Consider the following 22,463-nt stretch of genomic DNA (forward strand, 5'->3'; position numbering starts at 1 on the left):
TTAATCCTGTCTTCTTAATTTGTTTACTTAATCTCTCAAATAATATGAGAATAAAACATGTTTAATGCTCACACAATTCTAAAAATGTTTTTTGTGTCTGTGTGTGTGTGTGTGTTTCATAAATTAGATTTAATGGCCTTTTATATTTTCTCACAGCCTTGTGTTATTTTGATTGTAAATGCCTGTGTGATTGTGTGCCGCAGGTCGTCATGACTATAATCGTGGCCTTCATACTGGATGCATTTGTCTTTAGGATGAATTACAGCCGGAAGAACAGAGAGCCGCTGGATGACCCTGAAGGTTCTCAGTGTTTAGAGTTCTATTCCTCCGAGGACATGTTTAATAAAATCAGTGTGACTGGGACCTTTTTCACTGAGATATCTAACACTGAATCTTTGTGTGTATATGTTATAGATGAAAAGGGGATTGTGTTTGAGACTGAAGTGTCCCAGACTGAAGCTCTGCAGACTCTGGACTTTTATAAACACACACTGGGCGTCACCAACCTCACCTCTCTGCAGGACATGTGTGTGGCTCTGGAGCGAAGCGGGGTGAGCGCATGGACAGTCTGTGGTCTAAATGTCGTATTACTCTTTTCATGAGAGATTAAACTGTACTGGCTAATTTCTGTTTGATCACAGCAGACATCATTAGTGTTTCTGGGTCGAAGGTCACGTACCAAGAGTGACCTCAGTATGAAGATGTACGAAGAGGAGATTCAGGTATACTTATACCACACATGGATAGAAAGATTCTGCTGTTTCTAATTGATGGAAAAATACAAGTTTACATTTGTAAAATCATAAAAACTGATATGGTAGACAGAAACACTCATTCTTTTCATTTAGCTTAACATGATGTGCTAAAATAACTACAGCTAGTGTCAAAATGAGAACAACAAAAAAAAAAACATACTCACAGGCCACTTTATTAGGTACACTTGTCCAACTGCGCCGCTTCAGAGACGTTGCTCACTGTAGAAGTTGGGACTTGCTCAACTTTTCAAACGCCGTCGGAAGTGTCAGCCAATCAGATCGCTGTATGCAAATACACCAGCTCAGACAGTGGCCTATTGCTGACTAAATTAATTGGCTGATGCTGCTATGACGATTGAACTTCAGACACACCCTCTGTCAAGTGTTATCGCTGAAACCCCGTGTGAATGGGGCGTAATGGTGTGGGCCCATTAGTACCGTTTGAGCATTGTGTCAACGCCACAGCCTACCTGAGTTTTGTTGTTGACCATGTCCATCCCTTTATGACCACAGTGTACTCATCATCTGATGGCTAATTCCAGCAGGATAATATGCCATCTCATAAAGCGCGAATCATCTCAGACTGGTTTCTTGAATATGACAATGAGTTCACTGTACTCAACTGGCCTCCACAGTCATCAGAGCTCAATCCAATAGAGCACTTTTGGGATGTGGTGAATATGAGAGATATGAGAGATACCCATCATGGATTTGCAGCAGGCAAATCTGCAGCAACTGCGTGAGCTATCATGTCAATAGGGACCAAAATCTCAGAAATATTTTAGGTACCTTGTTGAATCTCTGTCATGAAGGGTTAAGGCAGTTCTGAAGAAAAAAAGAGGGTCCAACTCAGAACTAGTAAGGTGTACCTAATAAAATGGCCAGTGAGTGTATTTACTATATAAACACATTAGTACATTAAAACATATACAGAATATTTATTTAAAAATTACAAAACCAAAATACTTGAACCTTACTTTTTAAATAAAGGTACAAAAAAATAAATGGAAAATAAAATAGAAATAGGAAAAACATATCATATTTGCATAACTATGTTTGATCCATTTTATAAACATTTTGGTGGAAAACCTACATGAAAATTTTCATACAAATCTAATGACTTCTAATTATTTTATATGAAAAAAAGTGCATAGAAATAAGCTACAATGGAATTGACTTCTACAGTTGATGTGACTGAAAATTGGATTAAGCTGTGGACCAATTCTCAATGTAGATCCTTTTAAATTTGAGTCATTCTGAAACGCCAAAGTCTGTTTTGGTTAAATTACTTTCCAGACATTTCCCACAATATGGTGTTCCTAAACACCAGAGATTTGCCTCTAAACACAAGATAACATGATAGAGATAACATTAGTTATACGTGTCTTCTGCACAAACTGAGGAACAAGAAATAAAAGAAGCTACAGTGGTTTTCCTGATTACAGCAATGTTTTGTTGGTGATCATTTATGCCAGTTTAAACATAAAGTGATGTTTTTTTCTCTTTAACACGTATAGTAAAATTGAAACTGCTTTATTCAGATTATTAATGTGATATTTGATATAAATTAAACTCTTTGGATGAAACAGCTTATGAAACAGTTCTCTTATTAGATGAGAAATTTAAGTCAGGAACATGTGAAATGGTAATATATCACACTGCTGTTTATACAAGGATATGCCCGAGTGGAAAGTTGGAAAGTTTAGCGAAAGAAAAATAAATGCTACATAAAGTTATTTTAATGATATCATGTTCTGTTTTGCGAAATTATACTGTGATACATTTGGCAAAGAATGCCCTCCTTTATAACTCAAAAATGTTCAGATACACATTGGTATGTTTGTGTAAAGCAGTTGTTTCTTTTTGTCTGCAGGAATGGTACGAGGAATATTCCAGAACAAACCTTCAGACTGATGGGACCTTCCACAGAGAACTGGACAGCCCTGATGCTGGTGCCACAAACAGCATTAACTAACATATACACTGCATCAGCATAACTAACACATTCACTTGTACCTCTGAGGAACTTTAGGAACGTCTTCCTCTCAGCAACGGAAAGCACAGGTGTTCCCCATGACCACTACATTCTCTCCTTCCACAGACCTCCTTCACTTAAAGCCTTACTCCCCCACAAAAAAACCTTAAGGTTCCGCGGCCAATCAGGGAAGCTTGCAGATCAATCATTTGACATGCACTTGGTCCAGGAACCTTTTTTCTTCCATGAAATGCGCCTCATGACATTTGTCTTTTGACTCTTAAGGATTCAGACTCTCGTGGATTTTGCAGATGGAGCTCAGCGACTGAATGTTTCTGTGGGAGTTTATTTTTTCTCCGCAGTCTGAGGTATTGCTTAACCAACAGATTAAAGATTATAGTAATACACTAATGCTGTTTTTTTTTTTACTAAAGCTGCTTTTTGCTGGAACCTTTGGACCTTAGGCTTATTTCTTTCTATATATATATATATATATGCTGATTAAATATATGTCAGTTGCAGTTAGGAGTCAAGTCAAGTGTTTAAAAAGCTGCTTAAATATACATCCACTCACTCGATATGGGCTGGTTTCCCAGACATGTGTTCATTTTGGACAGAGAAGTGTTAGAAAACCAGCCCTGGACCTTTCAGTTAAGCCTCTGTCTTTTGTCATATATGAAAAGATCTCATTTCCTTGTTTGGAGTCAGTATTGTTTTAGTCACGTTCAGTAAAATCAGTCACATTTTATAGCGCTTAAAATCTGACCGACTCTGAAAGAGTTTTCAGAATAAATCTGTTATGTTTCCAGACCCAAATGTTTCTGACAAAGGGAAAACATTTGTTCTTGCTAATGGTTTTACACAGTTTCAGAACTGTCATTTATTTATTTACTTCATAAGTTAACCAGTTATTTTTCCCCTGACATCTCTCCTGTTTGTTTTTGCACTGTTTTACATTTTATTTGTTTTATTTTATGCTGTTTTAGAGAGGTGTATGCCGGAGAATTCCATTGTTTACTCCCATTTGGTTGTTTGATTGCACTATAGGTTGATGCCTGTGCATCCGTGATGCTCCAAACACATGATCCATTTGTGACGTCAAAGCACACCAGCTCCTCTAATAGAGCAGGATTTACCTGTGTCCAAGTTCTATGTTCTTGTTCCTTTGTAAATGTACAGTATAATAATAATAATAACAGTTTTAGTAAATGCTACATTTTAATTAACGCTGGCTTGGTTTTGTTTGTTAATTGTAATAGGAGTCATTTTATATGAACTTATGAGAAGGGCCAGACAGAATCTGCGGATGTTTTTTGCTATTTCTGCTGAGAATCTTGTTAAAAATCAGCAGAATAATTTTGGGAGTATCATAACTAAAATCTTAATGTGAAATAAAAAATAATATCTTTTTAACTTTTATTCATTGTTTAAAATACAAATCCAATTAGATTCACTTTATTTGGTAAACAAAACAAGTCTCTGATATAATATATCTACTAAAAGACAGACAATATTACTTTTCAAACTATATTGTGAATAAATCATGAATATTTTCATATTAGTCAATATGTATACTAAAATAAATGTAAAAACAGAATAACTATAAATTTACACACATTTACTCAAGTAAATAAACAGAATCAATGATGAGCTAAAAATCTGTGGAATTCTGTGCACGCAGATTCTGTGTGGGCCTACTTATGAGTCAGAAACTGCTACCATATCCCCACTTGATTTTAGTATTATAGACATTAGATATAATAGATTAGATTTTAGTTTATCTTTTTAAATTAATTGTTTTAGATGTGGGTGTCACGGTGGCCCAGTAGGTAGCACGTTCGCCTCACAGCAAGAAGGTCGCTGGTTTGAGCCTCGACTGGGTCAGTTGGCATTTCTGTGTGGAGTTTGCATGTGGAGTTTCCCTGTGTTTGGTGGGTTTCCCCCACAAGTCCAAAGATATGTGCTATGGGTGAATTGAATAAGCTTAATTGGCCCTAGTGTATGGGTGTATAGGTGTTTCCCAGTGATGGGTTGCAGCTGGAAGGGCACTTGATGTGTAAACCATTCGCTGGATAAATTGGCGGTTCATTCCGCGTTGGCGACCCCAGATTAATAAAGGGATTAAGTGAAAAGAAAATGAATTAATTAATGTTTTAGATGTCGTCATGTCATGTTAGAGGTCATGAGAACTTGAAGGTCTGTCATGTTAGAGGTCATGAGAACTTGAAGGTCTGGACTTGAAGGACATCACATTCATAGGTCGACAATATATAATTAGAAATTAAATGTTTGGGATGTGGAGAAACGGAAGATTCACTTTAAGCCCCTAAATTTGCAGCAACTGCTTGAAGATGTTGCTTGCTGCACCTTGATCTACTTCACAAAAGTAGATTTAAAAATATATATATATCAGACGTAACCATAGTTAAAAAACGAATACCATGGAAGTCAATGGTTACCTGTTTCCAGCATTTTACCAAATATCTTATTTAACAGAAAGAAGACATTCAAACAGATTTGGAAAAAGTGAAGGGTGAGTAAACGATGACAGTTTTGTTTGTTGGTGAACTATCCTTAATCTACAGTAGTCAACATTTGAAGTGGGTCAAAATATTGTTACAAAATGGTCCAAAAGGCAAGAATGGGTGTTCAATAGTTTAGGACAAATTTGATGAAATGTGATGAACCGCTTAAAATGTTGACTACTAACGTTAGTTCTCAAACGTATAAACATGCTAGTAAGGTGAATATCGCGCGAGATTGAAGTGGCAGTTATTCACATAATTTTATGTACAATTTCTAAATAACAAGACCAGACACTAGACGTTTTCTTCTTGCGTTAGCTTGTCTACAGACTGATTAAATTTGTTGATGTTTGTTTTATACAGGACAGCAGGGGGCAGTACAGAGTCAGGTCCACCATCACCACAGAGCTGAGCAGGGAACGTTTCTCCGTGTGAGGATCTTGTGTTTCGGTTGTCATCGCCTTTGAACCATTCTTCCTTTCTCGTTCTTCCAGTAAAGTAATGTGATACTTGTTTTTCAGGAAATTATTGTAACATGTCAGGTTCATGATGACGTCAGACATTAATTGGATGTTCTCAGTGAGCCTGTGTTTGTGCCCCCCTATTGTTCATAGCATACTGTACGTGCGTTCCCCATAAAGTGATACAAAATCAATATCAACCATAATTTTAGGCTACACCTTAAAGTCCTTGAATTGATAAATGTTTCGTTTTATAGATGTATCAATTACTGGAATGTAATGTATGGCGTGATAGAAACAAACCTTTATGTACTGTTGGGGATGTTTTCATCCACTCTGGGGTGATTTTATGTCTAAATTTTTCCATAACGTGATGTTTTTCAGCTAGCAAAATGGTTTTTTTTTATTTTTTTTTTTAAGATCAGTCTTATTTAGACACATATTTTAAGAATTACTTTTTTCTAAACTCAATGATACACTCTGGGCAAATTTACTACCCTTGTGTTGTGTTAGGGACGAAAACATCCACTGAATTAAACTGCTGTAAAAATGCATCTAATACATATTTTTTTCTTTTTTTGGGGTTACATAAATCTGTTAATTAACCACAGTATTGATCAAAACTGCTGAGCGAAGCAGTGGCGCAGTAAGTGGTGCTGTCGCCTCACAACAAGAAGATCGCTGGTTCGAACCTCGGCTCAGTTTCTGTGAGGAGTTTGCATGTTCTCCCTGCGTTCGCGTGGGTTTCCTCCGGGTGCTCCGGTTTCCCCCACGGTCCAAAGACATGCTGCAGGTGAATTGGGTAGGCTAAATTGTCCGTAGTGTATAAGTGTATGAGCGTGATGGGCCCAGACAGCAGGCCAGCCGGAATGTGTAAAAAAAAGTCGGCCAAAGAAGAAGAAGAAGAGAGAGATTGATCAAAATTACTACATGAACTCTTTTATTGCCATATTCATAAAAGTTACTGATTTGGCAAACAAAAAAGCACACAACATGACATATTTTCAATATAAAAAAGTAATTATGGACTGGATTAAAAAAAACTTTTATCTTGAACATGTTTCATGAAGTCTTGAACATGTGAAACACCATTACCTTTGAAGCATTTTTATTTATTTATTAATTTTCAATATTTTCTGTTGGCTGTTTTTGCTTCATCAACTTCCATTATAGCCACCTTTTTTTGATTACAAACCACGACACCATATAATCATTCATATTTGATTGTTGGTGGTTTTCCCTGCTGGGAAGAGGTCAAATTTGTAATTTTTTACTGTTGATCATCTGTTGGCACCATTATTCCTTTAGATAGGCCTGTGCAAAAAAAGCTTAGTTTCTGGATTTTATATGGAGTATAACAACAAATTAAAGTGTGTGTGTGTGAGAGTGACCTTTGCGCACTTACCTTGATGTGTCTGAGAAAATCAAAATATGCATCTCAGCTCTCAGAGCTACAGTACATGGAGTAAATACAAACAAAAACTGTGTATTTATGTACCATTAAATGTGCTTATAATGGAAGTCAATAGGGCAAAAACAGCACCAACAATAATCTAGGCAGAAAAAAATTAAAATCTAACAATGCATTAAAGCCATTGTTGTTATTAATCACTCACATCCAAGACTGTGATAAAAGGTTTAAAAAATCCAGTCCACAATTACTTTTTATATTGAAAATACATCATTTTGTGTGTGTTTTTTCCCCACCAAATCAGTGACATCATTTGTGAAATTGGCAATTAAAGAGTTAAAATCCTGTAAATTTGTTAACAATTTAATATATATATATATATATATATATATATATATATATATATATATATATATATATATATATATATATATATATATATATATATATTATATGATGCCATTTTACAGCAGTTAAATCAGGTGGATGTTTTCATCCCTAATATAACATAAGGGTAGTAAATTTGAACAGTGCACAAGGGTTAAATGACTAATGTACCATCTCTTATTGCAGTGGAGCAATCCAGGACATGACAAATGAGAAAAGGTAGACTACTAAACATTTAAACATAAATAAAACTAAACATAAATCTAAATCTTTAAACAAGATTTAAACAGTTACTAAGAAAGTTAATCGTTTTTATGTTAGGTGTCTGTGACAAAACGTGATTCATATGGAAATTGAAGTACTCTAGCCTCTTTGGCAAAGTAAACATCTCTGATTTGTTCATTTCTCAACAGACGATCAAATATGCCACAAAACTATTTAAATGTTTTCTTTTTTACTGAATTTATTACGTACAGACAATATAGAGGAGCATCCAGTCTGACCGATGGCCTGCCATCCTGAGGTAAGATTATAAACCAACTCTGAACAGGGCTAATCAGAAACGACTTATTAACTATGCATGTTTGTTCGACGTGGTTGTGTCAGATCAAATCAAATCACATATATCTGTCAAATTACCATACACAATTTTAATGATGTGAAGATTATGAGTGCTGTCACCACAACAGTTTGCTTTTGTTATTTGTTTTGGTGTACGAAAAAAACACATGCCGCCAAACACACGTTCTCACACAGTGAAGTCTATTATTAGCTTGTTTATGGTGATCCCTGAGCCTGGGATGGTGGTGTGTGACTCATTCTTTATGTACATTGAGACTGGTTCCTAATTTATCCCTTCAGACTCTCCCCCAAACCAGCATCCTGTCCCCTCTGTGACCCTTCCTCTTCCTCCCTTGCCTCTTCCTCTTCTGTCAGTCACTGGGGAGAGACTGAGACGCTGATGCTTTCTGACAGGGAACAGAATGTATTCAGGACTTTATGTCTGTCCTTTTTTTTTTGTGAACATGTTTGACAAAACGTGCCTGTTAGCAGGTTTATACTGTAGTGCCATATGACTACAACATGGTGATCCTATTAGTTATACTGTTCTCACGCACAGAGACGTTTCATTGTCCATCAGGGAGACGAAACACAGCTTGGGATTTTGAGTGGTTTGTTTTCCGGATGTAAAAATCACCCCTCGCCCCCCTAATTCCCCTCATTTGTCTTTGTTCATTACAAAGACATTTTTTTCTCACTCAAACTAATTTTTTTTCCAATTGTAGTGTAATATTTCAAAACATATTTAGATTTATTTTATTAGCTCACACAGTCATTTATTATAGGTTTATTGTTTGTTATGTTAAAGTGTAAACGGGTTTTAAAATGGTACACTTGTTCCTTGTCAGTGAGGAAAGTCCAAATCTTCTGTATTATTTGTGTGCATAACTTTTGACAGCCTGATTAAAGAAGTATTGCATGTTGCAGGCAACTATCATTGCATTATTGCACCATTTATGATGCAGTTTTATTCATGAGCAGGACTTCTCATGGTTACTGTGGCATCATGGGAAATACTGCTCTTTCTCAGGCTTGTATAATGTATGCATGTGTCAGTTTGCGTTTCTCAGAGTTAGCGTCTAGAAAGATCTAGAGAAATCATTTCGCACTTAGAGCTACACTTGCTGTCTTGCCCATTTAGACAGAATTAAATCAAACTGCAAAGTACACCGATCTGACAAAACTATATTAAAACTGCTTTAACTGTTTCTCTCGTTCTTTTTAATTTCAAGTGACTTCCCTAAGAAAATGCCCGGCAGCCATTATTTTATTTACTATCATTATTATTTTTTCAAGAGTTCACACTTACTGTAGATATTGCTTGATGCTATTAGCAGGTTAGGCTTGAAAATCTTTTAAGCATCAGCAGCATAAGGAAAGCTTTTAAGCATAAGGGGAAAACAAATTGAGGAAGTTCACCATCAATCAGATTTTTTTACTTATGATTTTTTTTACTTTTGCCACGTAATTATAGGCTTGTGAAGCTGTTTTTGAGATTGCATGCTGAAGCACAAATGAAATATGATGCATTACACACAATATCCATTTTAAAAAGGACATTATGAAGTACTTATAAAATGTGACTAATATAAAATCGACAAACACTGTCTGTTCGTTGAAAAATGGAAAGACTCAGTGACCAACCTATTATTATTATAATATTATCAGGGCCTGAAGAATCGTAGTCACAAGATTAATGGTTGAACAAAATGTACAAACAGGAGAAATCAGAGCAGAGCTGCATTTTTAATGTCAGATTGAATACATTTCAATAAAAAAAAAAAGCTTTTGAAAGAGTGTTCAAGTCAGTTCAATGGAAATCTGAAGACTAACAATTTGCAAAACAGAAAGAACTAAAGAGCTTCAGTACTTGTTCATGTGGAAATCTGTCCTTCTGATCAGCGGGAAGTGATTAAATGGCACAGATCTTTTCACACAAGCTCTCGTATTCCATCAAAACCATCTCTATGTAGCATTTGTTATCATTTATTGTACAATGATGTTGCCTCTCTGGAGGGGCACATTAAATCATTTCTAGCGTGTTTCTCAGTTAGAACAAAGTCATTTACAGCTGTTGCTTTGAATGAATCATTACTAACATATGTGCTTAACTCTTTTAGATTTCTGCATGTGACCTTTAATCTGAACATAAAAGTATTATTGACTTCAAACACATTGTTATATTAGTTTTAGCACTAACTTCCAGACAAACAATTCTTTCTTTCTTTCTTTCTTTCTTTCTTTCTTTCTTTCTTTCTTTCTTTCTTTCTTTCTTTCTTTCTTTCTTTCTTTCTTTCTTTCTTTCTTTCTTTCTGTCCTGGATTAATTAATCACTGAATAATAAAGACATGTTATCTCTCTTGATGGATGACAGAGGGAAGTGTTTGAGAAAAGGGAAATGTTTCAGTGACAGAGGATTGATATTGATTTAAGGATATATGTCATCTCTTAGGTCACACTGGATGCCAAACTTATTGCAACATCAACAAATATTTAGCACATTATACACTAGCAAACAATCCATGTAAATGCTGCTTTAATATCCATCTAAATCTACAGCTTTTATAAAAGTAGATATAAGATTAATAAAGGCTTTTGTGTCCAAGTAAGTGAAATTTAAGGAGTAAATCTAAAATGAAACTTCTATCATCATTTGCACACTCGTGGCTTGTTCACTAGTTGAATACGAATGAATATAATTAGAATCATGTTGAAACCTGTATCCATTAACATAAGAGGAAAATCTATAACAATCAGTCAGTGGTTACGGGTTTCCAACATTAATTAAATAAAGTAAAAAAAAGCTTTCTATTAACCAGAATATGGAGATAACTTCTAAAAAATAATTTTAAATCTAAAATCAGCTTAAAGCCCTCTAAAACCAGCCTAGAAATGACCAAAATCCTTCTAAAACAAGCTTGGAAATGAGCAAACCCCCTCTAAAATCAGCATGAAAACCTTCTTAAACAGCCTGGAAGAGCCAAAGCCCCTTTAAAACCAGCCTGGAAGTGACCAAAACCCCTCTAAAACTAGCCCACGAATTAAAAGACAAAAAAAACCTCTAAAACCAGCCTGGAAATGAGCAAAACCCATATAAAACCAACCTGAAAACCCCCTTAAACTAGCCTGGAAGTGGCCAAAGGCCCTTTAAAACCAGCCTGGAAATGAGCAAAACCCATATAAATCCAACCTGAAACCCCCTTAAACTAGCCTGGAAGTGGCCAAAGGCCCTTTAATACCAGCCTGGACGTGGTCAAAACCCCTCTAAAACTAGCCCAGAAATGACAAAAAACCCTCTAAAACCAGCATGGAAATGAGTAAACCTCCCATAAAACTAGCCCGGAAACCATCTTAAACCAGCCTAGAAGTGGCAAAGGTCCCTTTAAAACCAGCCTGGATGTGGCCAAAAGCTTTCTAAAATTCAGCCTGCATTGGCCAAAAAGAAAAAAAAAAAAAAAACTAAAACCAGCCCAGAAATGACACAAACACCTTTAATACCAGCCTGGAAATGAGCTAACCCCTCTGAAACCAGCCTGAAAACCCTCCTAAACCAGCCTGGAAATGAGCTTAACCCCTCCAAAACCAGTCTGGAAACCCTCCTAAACCAGGCTGGAAGTGGCCAAAGCCTATTTAAAACAAGCCTGGAAGTGGACAAACCTTTCTAAAACCACTGTGAGGATGACCAAAACCCCCTAAAACCAGCCTGAAAGTGGCCAAACCCCCTCTTAAACCGACCTAGTTGAACAGCTAAAACCAGCCTACCAGCTTGGGCTTGTTAAAGCAGTTTTTTTGAGCAGGGATATGTCATGTTTTCTGAAAACAAAACAAAATGTGCCCAATATTGAATGACATGAAGGGAGTTCCATTGTTTATACATCTTTAGACTGGCATCAAAAGTGATATGCCTGATTGAAATCCCATGTTCTCTCTCTATATAAATAAATGCAGGTTACTCTGCCTCAGCTGCTAATAGTAGTCAGTTTAAGTCGCCACAGCTGTAGATTTTGGCCCCCTTCAGCCTCCAATCATGTTAAGTTAAAGCTAAGCAAGGAGTATCTCCAGACCAAACGAATCAGCTCAGCTGGAATTGGAGTTTATTGGCAACAGCAGCATTCCTGTGTCCATTCCGAATCAATCCCTGCCTAGTTGTAGTGTTTCTCTGAAAACAGAGGCTGAACATGAGCCAGCAGGTTCAGGAGATACTCTGATTTCAGCAACAAGCCCCTTTTGTTGCAACATTGTTTTTTCATTAAAAAAATGATCCACAGACACTAGATTCGACAGCCAATGAGAAATGTGAAAGTGCTTGACAGTAGGAGAAAGGGTACTGTATGTTCTGTCCCTTCAGTTGTTTGGGAAAAAATGGGATGCGTTAATTTGTACTCACACACACAAACGCACGCACGCTTCTGTATAATGTCATCCTTAATTGGGCAAATTTGGGTTATCTAAGCCGCCTCATTTGAGACATCATTATCTGCCTCGTTATGAGATTGTAAGAGCACATCTGGCCATGACCTCTGAGGGGTCGTTCTTGGGGTCATCGCCATGGTAACCAGAGACCAGAGTGAATGGGGAGCCGCTGACGTCTCTCAGTTTCCTGTGTTTTAAGAAGCTTATCTGGTTTCACACTCCGGGTAAAAAGCATTTGACAGAGGACGCGATTCAGACAGCACAGTTTAGAAGCAAAACATTAGAAACCACAGGTAGACTATTGTTGACTGGGAAAGATTGTGATAAAATGTTAATACAGCACTACTGTAGCACATCTGTCTTTCATTTTACGTCTTTGGGTGTGTGTAATGTTGAAATGCTTCCTCCTGGATGTTTGCAGTCTTTTGACTCCTTTTTTTAATCTCTCTTGTTTAACTCAGAGTGTTGTGGAACAGATTTGTTAAAAATGAATGCAGATGTATACCCTCACAAAGAAATCTGAATTACATAATGATATACAAGTTCGTATCTGGATTTCACATATATGAAATATTTCATATATATACAACATATATTTAAAATATTGCAAAAATGTTGGGGAAAAAAAGTTGGTATTTCAGAAATGTACATATAAGTTAAAATATATTAACTAAAATAGTATATCTATTAGATCTATAAGGAAGTCAGTGGTTACAGGTTTCCAACTTTGTGCAAAACATCAGCTTTTGCATTCAACAGAATTAAAAAACTTGAGGAATTGCTTTCTAGTCAACAGGATATAGTCATAACTTCTTAAATTTATAATATAAATCTTGAAGGACAGTGAAATCCCTGATGAAACATTCTAAAATCAGCCTAGAAGTAACCAAAACCTTTCTTAAACAGCCAGAAAAAGTCAAAGCCCCTTTAAAACCAGTCTAAAAGCAACCAAAGCCCCTGTAAAAACAGCCTGGAAAATACTAAAACCAGCCTAAAAGTGGCCAATCCCTTTTAAAACCAGCCTGGAAATCACCAAAGCCCTCTAAAACTAGCACAGAAGTGGCCAAACCCCCTCTTAACCACCCTGGAAATGACCAAAACCAAAACCCTCTAAAACCAGCCTAGAATTGACCAAAACCCATCTAAAACAGCCAGAAAATGAGCAAGACCCTTCTGGAACCAGCATGGAGGTGACCTAAACCCCTCTTAAACCATCTTAAAGTCCCTGTAAAACCAGCCTGAAAGCTGAAGTATTTCAGATATGTACATATATGTTCATATATATGATGATATTGATCATGTTCAAATGTATTAACTAAAATATTATTCACACACATAATTTTATCTAAGATATTTGAAATTGCAATGGTTGAAAAAAATTATGAAATGGACATTTGTGCAATGTTTAGAAAAAATTTGCACATATGACATATAATATACACTGTAAACAAACCTTTAAAATAAAAAAAACCTTTAAAAGAATTATTAAAAATAGCTTAAGTACAAATAATGGCTGTTGTCATAAAACACTGTAAATATAATTATAAATTATAATATAGTTTAACAAATATTTTAGGATCTGTAGGCTAAACTCCAAAATTATTTGCTTGAAAAAATAACAAAACTGTTATACATCAAATTTTTTATTTCATTTTTACAAATAACACATTTGGTCATTTTTTTTTTAAATAACAAAAACAAGGTTAGTGTCGACGCCAGGACAACAAAGTTGAGGATCAAATGGCAGTTTATTAAGAGAACTGTCTTGCAATTAAAGGTTGAAACAGGAACAAACAGGTGCATACATATAATCCCAAGCATAAAGGCGGCAAACAAAGCAAAGGGTCAAACACAGCTAAGGAAACCTCATCGTAACGCTCACTAACAAGAATCAGCAATCAGAAACTAGTGTGTGTGTGAGTTGTAGTTCATTTTTAGCATGGGAATAAAAACTATTTAGAGCCGTTTATACACTATGCATTACAAAAAACTAAACTCATATAAAATGAAACATTAAAACAAGAGTTTCAAACTCCTGGAGAGCTGCAGCTCTGTGCAGTTTAAGTCCAACCGTTTGTGGAAAAATATAATAAAAACATATTACAAGTAAAATAAAAATAAAACAAAAATAAATATATAGGCTGTTATTTACTAATATTAATTATTATTTGGCATTATTACCCTCACTTTAATCCTCATATGATAACTACCTTCAATGGTACTAAAATTAATTTGACAGAATTTTTGTTCCCTTATTTTTACAGGAATAATCTGTAAATATTAATGTAAAATTATGTGTTAATCTCTGAAAATACAGGAAATTTCAATTAAAAAACATAATACCAAAAAACAAGCAATAACTGTAAATTTAATGGTACATTTTAATCACAGAAAATATCTGTAAAACAACAGGTACTCCATGATATAATGAAAAAAACTGGAAAATTCTGTAAAAAAATACAGACAATTACCTGTAAAATAACGTTCAAATTTGATCTTGTCATATACTGTAGGTAATCAGCATATTTTCCATGTATCATATTTCTATATGGGCCAAAAGGAAAAGGACACTTCTCTCTTTCTCTTCTCTCTCCTCTCTCTCCCTCACACTCCCCCACAACATCCTTCTCCACCCTCTCTTTCCCAGTGGACGAACGTGGACGTAAAAAATATTTGACAAATCCTACATCTGGTTGGCTGTTTACTCCCTCATATACTTAGACATGCAGAGAATCGCCTCCACTTCCACAATGGGAAAGTCTGCTGGGGGCTAAAGCAAGCTTTCTTTGGCTCGGTTTTCTCGGGAAACGTGCGCCAAGGGTTTATCGACAGCTCAGAGGGACTGAAGACTTTCCATAACTCTTCACCGGAAACTGAAAGGTACGTTGAGCTGCAGAGCTCTGCGTTTACTTTTCCTAATGTTTTGTGCACTTAAATTAAGTCATCTTGCTAGATAAATCTCTAACTTCTTTAGTTCTTGAATGTAAAAGCAGAAAGAGATCTTGGAAATCTCTGTTGCAAGTATCATTTCAGATATTACAAAACACTTTTTACAGTCAGCCCTTTTAGAACTGCAGTTTACACTGAAGCATAAATCAATATGATGCCAGAGCAGTCTAAAGTATTTATCTTGATACATGTGTACTTTGCCTCAGGAGTCACTTTTTTACTGTCTTTCCTGCAGTGTATTAGAAAATCAGATTGTATTTCATTTCAATTACAAATGCACTTTTAGACAGTTAGCCGAGATTCAGTTTGAGAGTCTCGAACTTGAGAGTATTTTCCCTCTAGGCGGGTTTGGTCTTGCTGTTTCTCTGTGGTATATAAGATATGAAAAAATGAGGGAAATAGTTAAGATAGTTTCTATGATTATACTCTTAGAGCATCTGAGAAATTCTTCGCTTTTTTCACTTATGTTATTAGATAACTACAAGCTTTTCTGATGACTTCAACAGAAATGCCGTGTTAAATTGACAGGCGGAGGATTCTGATTAAGAACATGTGCAACTTTTGAAATATGACTGGGATCATTTTCAACAGCTGTGAGGATTATTTAGGTCTCAGAGTGTATAATGGTAATCTTCAGAAATGAATAATCATGACACATATTTGATTTATGAGAAAATTGGATACACAGGCAGATTCCTAATGTATTAAACATACTGAAACTTAGACACCAGCCTTAAATAGCAAAATTACTTTCAAATAAAAGAAAAAATCTGATTTTTTTTTCGTTATTGACCAGCATAGTTATATATGGGGTTATGAGCGTTTTATTAAGGTAGAAATAATTTATATAGACTTTTATATGCATTTTTAAGAAGGGAAAATAAGGAATAAAGTAAAGGAAACACAATGTAGATGTCAATACATCACCTAAAATGTAAATGGAGAAATTAATTCAGCGCTTTAACAGAACTTTAATGTAAAATTGTCTTGTTTTTTTGGAAAAAAATATCAAATTGAAATCAATTTATAATAAAAACAACATACTAAAAAGTATATTAGATATTAAATATATACATACTTAAGTAAAATCTTAATTGCAGCAATGTTTATCTTTGGCTCATACAGTCAGTTGTCTTTATAGAACAGAAAACATTTAATCTGTGACCCTGGACCACAAAACCAGCCAGAAGGGTACATTTTTGGAAATTGAGATTTGTACATCATCTGAAAGCAGAATAAATCATCTTTGTATTGATTTATTGTTTGTTAGAATATTATATTTGGCCAAGATACAGTATATTAAATCTGAGGGCAATTTAGAAAATCATCTTTACATTTGTCCAAATTAAGTTCTTAGCAATGCATGTTACTAATCAAAATAATGCTTTATTTTTATTGCGGAAAAAAATGTACAAACTTGATTGAACATGATTTTTACCTAATATTCTAATGTTATTTCCAAGTGATGGGATGCAGCCGGAAGAGCATCTGCTGCGTGAAACATATGCCGGAATAGTTAGCGGTTCACTCCGCTGTGGCGACCCCTGACAAATAGGGGACTATGCTGAAGGAAAATGAATGAATGAATGAATAAATTCTAATGCTATTTGACATAAATATTGATAATTTTGACTCACACAATGTATTTTTGGCTTTTTGCACAAATATACCCACGCAAAATAAGACCAATTCATGTCTAATGATGTTTTAATTTTGTACTAAAAATAAAATTTTTGTACTATTACAAATAAAATAGTAAGATTTTAGTTTTTTGCTTTTGTTGTTGACCAATAAATATGTTATATGTTGTGCAGATATGGGTTTCTGTGTGTTTTATTAGGGTATAATTAATTTCTATAGACTTCTGTAGGCCTTTTTATGAAGGCATTAAGAAATTAATTAAGGAATAAAATAAATGAAACGCAATGTTGACGTCAATACATCATTCTAAATATAATTAGAGAAATTAATCTAGCCTTTTAACAACATTTTAAAGTAAATATGTGTTGTTTTCTGGAAAAAATGTCAAATTAAAATCCATTTATAATTAAAACAACTTTTTTTTTTTACTTGAGTCAAACTAATTCCAGCAACATTTATTTAATGTAACAGAAAACATTTAATGATTTGTCAACCTGGACCACAAAACCAGCCATAAGTGTACATTTTTGGAAATTGATATTTGTACATAATCTGAAAGCAGAATAAGTCATCGTTCCATTGATTTAACAGTAAAAATCACTAAATGAAATAAGTCATTTTATCCTATATATATTTTTAAAAGTTACTTTGGCTCATTAAAAAAGAGTTATGGTAACTCATAAACTGATTATATTAAGCAGAACTCTAATCGAATGAGTTATGAAAGAATTACATTTTTGTGTTAACTTAAGTCTAATGCTAGAAGGAATACCAAACCATTTGAGTAGCTTTATACTTGTTTGGACTTAATTTAAGTTAATTATACTTATAGTGATTTCATAACTGAACTTGAAATTTTTAAGTTACTAATACTCTAAAAGTTTGACGAAATTAACACAAATGATATTTGTGTACACAATATATAAGTTTACAGTGTAGGATTTTTGGCCAAGATACAGATTAATGAATAAAATCTGAAGGTTAATTAAATAGTAAACATTGAGAAAATTATCTTTAAAATTGCCCAAATTAAGTTCTTAGCAATGCATACTAACAAAAACAATGTTTTATTAAACTTATAAAGAAAATGTAAAATCTTTCTTTATTGAACATGATTTTTACTTAATATTCTAATGTTATTAGGTTGCAGCTGGAAGGGCATCTGCTGCGTGAAACATGCTGGAATAGTTGGCAGCAGGATGCGAATTACAGGGGGGTTTTGGGGGATAAACCCCCCCCCCCCCCCCCAAATAAACGCTTGATCCCTCTGAAAGACATCAAAACAACATGTAAAGGAGGGTCAGCTCTTTAATAATCGTGCCAATCAGTCTGCTTGAAAAAAACGTATTCAACCACCTGAAACGGCAGATCTAGAGCACCAATAAACAATGCAACTGTTCACAAGACTATTTTCTCTTAAAATAGCTGTTTCTACATATAGCCTAAGTAAAGTCAAATTAGATGCAGTTTGACTTACTGTAAACCTTAGAAGTAGCTAATCAGATGCTGTAGGTCAGAATACACCAAATATCCCACAAAACACTGAAAACTTAAATACGTTTTAATAATAAATTAAATGTAATTTAAATAAATACATACATTTGATTCAATGAAGCATGAATTACATAAACTAACATCATTGAAAAAGTTGACCACCCGATCGTCAATGTATAATTCGCACACATGGCGGTTCATTCCACTGTGGTGACCCCTGATAAATAAGGGACTAAGCCGAAGGAAAATGAATGAATTCTAATGTTATTTGACATAAAATAAATATCAATAATTGTAACTTATGCAATATAGTTTTGGCTATTAACACAAATATACTAATGCAAAATAAGACCAGGGTCACGTTTAATGGTTTAAATTTGTACTAGAAAACCAGACAAGATAGAAACAGTAGAAAACAGTTTAAAACACTTAATTACACATATATTACCTGAGCTCATTGGAGAAATATGACAAGAATGACTGGATACCTACTTTGTGTCATATAATACTGAAGAGCTGGACTGAATCCTGCTCGTACGGCCCCCTGTAGACCTCAAAACTGATTTCCCAGCCAATCAAATTTCTTCATGTGCCCCCCCGCCTATGTTAACAGTAACCAGATGTATTGCGCGCAGCCTACCGAGAGCTATAAAACACATCTGTGCTGGACACAAACTAACCAGAGTTATAGTTACATGCTGGCTTTCTCACATTTGTCTCTCACACTCACAGATAGTCCTTTCTCACACTGACGAGATGTAGAAGAGAGGATGCTGCAACATCAGTCCCAGTGGACTGTTCACGGTCAGTATATGCGCTGGGATTTTTGTTCTCTGTTTTATAGCTCTAATAACATAACAGGCAGACAATGAGGCTTGGTCCACTGCCATGGGACGAGTACTTTAAATAAAGTGTTTTCAATGTCCGTGGAGGATTACAGCATTTTATGGAAACTCACGCACGCTTTTCAGCTCACTAGAGATATTTTCTCACTTTTATTTAGTGATTTTTTTATTATTGTATTTTTTGGCAACCTGCAGAATTTTGCCTGTGATTTATGGCTATTTTATGATTTTTTCTTTCTTGCTTCTGGGCGAAACGTTTAGGAGTTTCACAATCCTGTGTTTTTTTATGTGGGAAGTTTTAGCAACGGTTTTAGATAAATGGAATATGATAAATGATTTAGCATTTTATTCCAAAGCTAGAATAATAAATTTCATTCAGGGTTGCCACGAGTCATGGATTTTATTTAATCTTTTGAAAAGCTCTATTCCTGACATTGAAAGTCAGGGATTTATATAAATATATATATATATATATATATGAATTGTTCCAAGTAATGGAATATGAAACATGAATTTTATCATTTAAAATTTTACTTTCCATTTATTGAAATGTAATTTTTCTATAAATTTTTTGTGAGTTTTAGTAATTTTTCTGGCCACTTTATTAGGTACATCTGTCTAACTGCTCGTTAACTCAAATTTCTAATCAGCCAATCACATGGTAGCAACTCAATGCATTTAGGCATGTACACATGGTTAAGACCAGGGGTGCTCAACCCTGTTCCTGGAGATCTACCTTCCTGCAGAGCTCACCTGCAACCTTGATCAAACACACCTGTCTTTAATTACCATGTGCTACTTCAGATTCTATTTTGTTGGTTTATTTGCGTTAGCTCAGAGTTGGAGCTAAACTCTGCAGGAAGGTAGATCTCCAGAAACAGGGTTGAGCACCCCTGCTCAAGACGATCTGCTGCAGTTCAAACCAGCATCGGAATGGGGAATAAAGGTGATTTAAGTGACTTTAACTTGGCTTGGTTGTTGGTGCCAGACGGGCTGGTCTGAGTATTTCAGAAACTGCTGGGATTGTCACCTATTGTCTCTAGGGTTTACAGAGAATGGTCTGAAAAATTTAAATCTCCAGTGACCAGCAGTTTACAAAAACCTGTTTTAAGTAACAATAGCCTTGCCACTCTTAAGTGAAAATTAAAGTGGATAGTTCATGAAAATTCAGCATTTTAGTCATTGAAAAGTCAGTGAATTTGACATTTGGCTTAGATCAGGAATCTTTTACATCATTTCTGCTTCACATAAAAGTCTTTTTATTTCATTCCAGAACATCAGAACTCCCGTTCCAGAATCATCCTGCATAATCAACAGTGACGCCATGGAACCAGACTCCGCCTACAACCTGACTTCAACCAATGGGTCATTCCACCATAATATGACGAACTCGTGTGAGCACACATCCACCCCAGAGTACCAGAAGAAGGTGATCCCTGCCTTTTACAGCCTCATCTTCCTGTTCGGTTTTCTTGGTAACATGCTGGTGGTGTGTGTGTTGTATCACAGTTCAGGCCGAAGGACGGTTGCCAACACCTATCTGATTAATCTAGCCATGTCGGACTTGCTGTTCCTGACCTCGTTGCCATTCTGGGCTGTGTACTACTCGCTGGATTACAACTGGGTTTTTGGGGAGATCATGTGCAAGCTGTGTGGGGGTCTAATAACGATAAACGTCTACGCTAGTATATTCTTCATCACCTGTATGAGTGTGGATCGATATCACGCCATCGTCTACCCACTGCATTCTCAAAGCAGCAGAAGCATAAAACAGGCGAGATGTGTTTGTGGCTTCATTTGGGTCGTGGCAGCATTGACCACCTTGCCAACAGTTGTGTTTCGTGACATACACCCTTTAAACAACAACATCACGGCTTGTGTTATTTTTTACCCGAACAGCTACTGGCACACTGGGTTAACTCTTGCCAAAAACACTCTTGGGTTTTTCCTGCCATTTGTAGTCATCGCGACCTGCTACAGCCGAATCGCTGTGCACCTACTGGCCACTCCCAATCACCTGGAGCTCGACTCTGGCCGGTTGGTTCATGTGTTGCATTTGGTGGTCGCCGTTGTGTTGGCCTTCTTCTTTTGCTGGTTCCCGTTCCACGTGCTGGCATTCCTTGAAACTCTGGGACAGCTGGGAGTGAGGATAGATTGCTGGGTTCAGGAATCAATCGATAAGCTCCTGCCATACTTCATTTGTCTGGGCTTTTCCAACTCTGCCATAAACCCTTTCCTGTACTGTTTTGTGGGAAATCACTTCCGGGAGAAGCTGTGGCAGTTTTATGGAGATGTGCTGACACAGAAAAGAGATTCTATCAGCACCAGACTGTCTTCCTTCTCCAGGAAACTGAGTGACCTCAAAGAATCGGTGCCTATGGAGATTCTGGATCAGCAGAGCTCGTAAATCTATCATTACCTATAAGCTCCATCATTACAAACTGCAGAGGACTATGTTAGTATCATTTACCACAGTCTGACAGATTGTGTGTATATTTGTGTGTTAGATAATGTTGTTCTTGCCTTATTTCTAATCAAGCTGTGGTTGTGATAAGCAGCAGAATCTATAAACAACATTTGGTTACGTAATTTTGAAATATGGCCTAGACTCTATCTAGGATGCGGAAGTTGCTCATTTTCCCTTGCAAGCCATGGATAATGCAAATGGACAAGGTTTTGAGTCTTAATGTTTTCCACGTTGACAAAAGAAATGTCTTTCATTATACAGCTGTTTTAATGGCATTATGTGGCCAGACTATAAGCTGTTTATTATAATGCCTCGTAAATTGAATTATAAATATATTATAATGGAGCATCATAAATAAATAGTGATTTAAAGTCAGTAACATCGTTGTTTTTGATCTGTGATTTACTTGATTAGATTGTGTGTCTGTCATTTAAGGATGCACCAATATGGAAATTTTGTCTGATTTAGTAACTGATGATAACTCTTTATATTTAGATGCTAATAACTAATATGTAGGTTGATATATCTTGATATGAGTCTGATTACAACAGCAACATAAAGCAAATAAATACAGTGGAC

General features: G+C 35.6%; 2 protein-coding genes and 1 long non-coding RNA gene across 6 annotated transcripts in view; all 3 read left to right on the forward strand.

Annotated features, from left to right (window-relative positions):
* The window catches only part of tpcn1 (two pore segment channel 1), a 30,335-nt gene extending 26,379 nt beyond the window's left edge, over positions 1-3,956 (forward strand). For 2 of the 4 annotated variants that reach the window (XM_005165220.4, XM_690831.10), the window contains exons 23-26: positions 204-300; positions 415-551; positions 642-722; positions 2,629-3,956. In XM_005165220.4, coding sequence (XP_005165277.1) covers positions 204-300; positions 415-551; positions 642-722; positions 2,629-2,730 — 417 coding nt within the window. In that variant the 3' untranslated portion in view covers positions 2,731-3,956. The remainder of the gene's footprint in view (positions 1-203; positions 301-414; positions 552-641; positions 723-2,628) is intronic. The other 2 variants (XM_073952152.1, XM_005165219.6) reach the window with 1 other exon arrangement.
* Positions 3,957-5,618: 1,662 nt separating this feature from the next.
* Positions 5,619-11,512, forward strand: LOC141385804 (uncharacterized). Its single transcript, XR_012406841.1, has 4 exons — positions 5,619-5,753; positions 7,701-7,733; positions 7,991-8,037; positions 10,422-11,512. It is a non-coding gene; the product is annotated as an uncharacterized lncRNA (long non-coding RNA).
* A 3,695-nt stretch (positions 11,513-15,207) lies between these two features.
* On the forward strand, positions 15,208-22,262 carry agtr2 (angiotensin II receptor, type 2). Its single transcript, NM_001013350.2, is given in 3 exon segments — positions 15,208-15,368; positions 19,305-19,376; positions 20,691-22,262. A coding segment is annotated over 1 exon segment (1,083 nt). The 5' UTR covers positions 15,208-15,368; positions 19,305-19,376; positions 20,691-20,741; the 3' UTR covers positions 21,825-22,262.
* The last annotated feature ends 201 nt before the right edge of the window (positions 22,263-22,463 follow it).

Source organism: Danio rerio, chromosome 5 (assembly GCF_049306965.1).
Source record: "Danio rerio strain Tuebingen ecotype United States chromosome 5, GRCz12tu, whole genome shotgun sequence".
Lineage (NCBI taxonomy): Eukaryota > Metazoa > Chordata > Actinopteri > Cypriniformes > Danionidae > Danio > Danio rerio.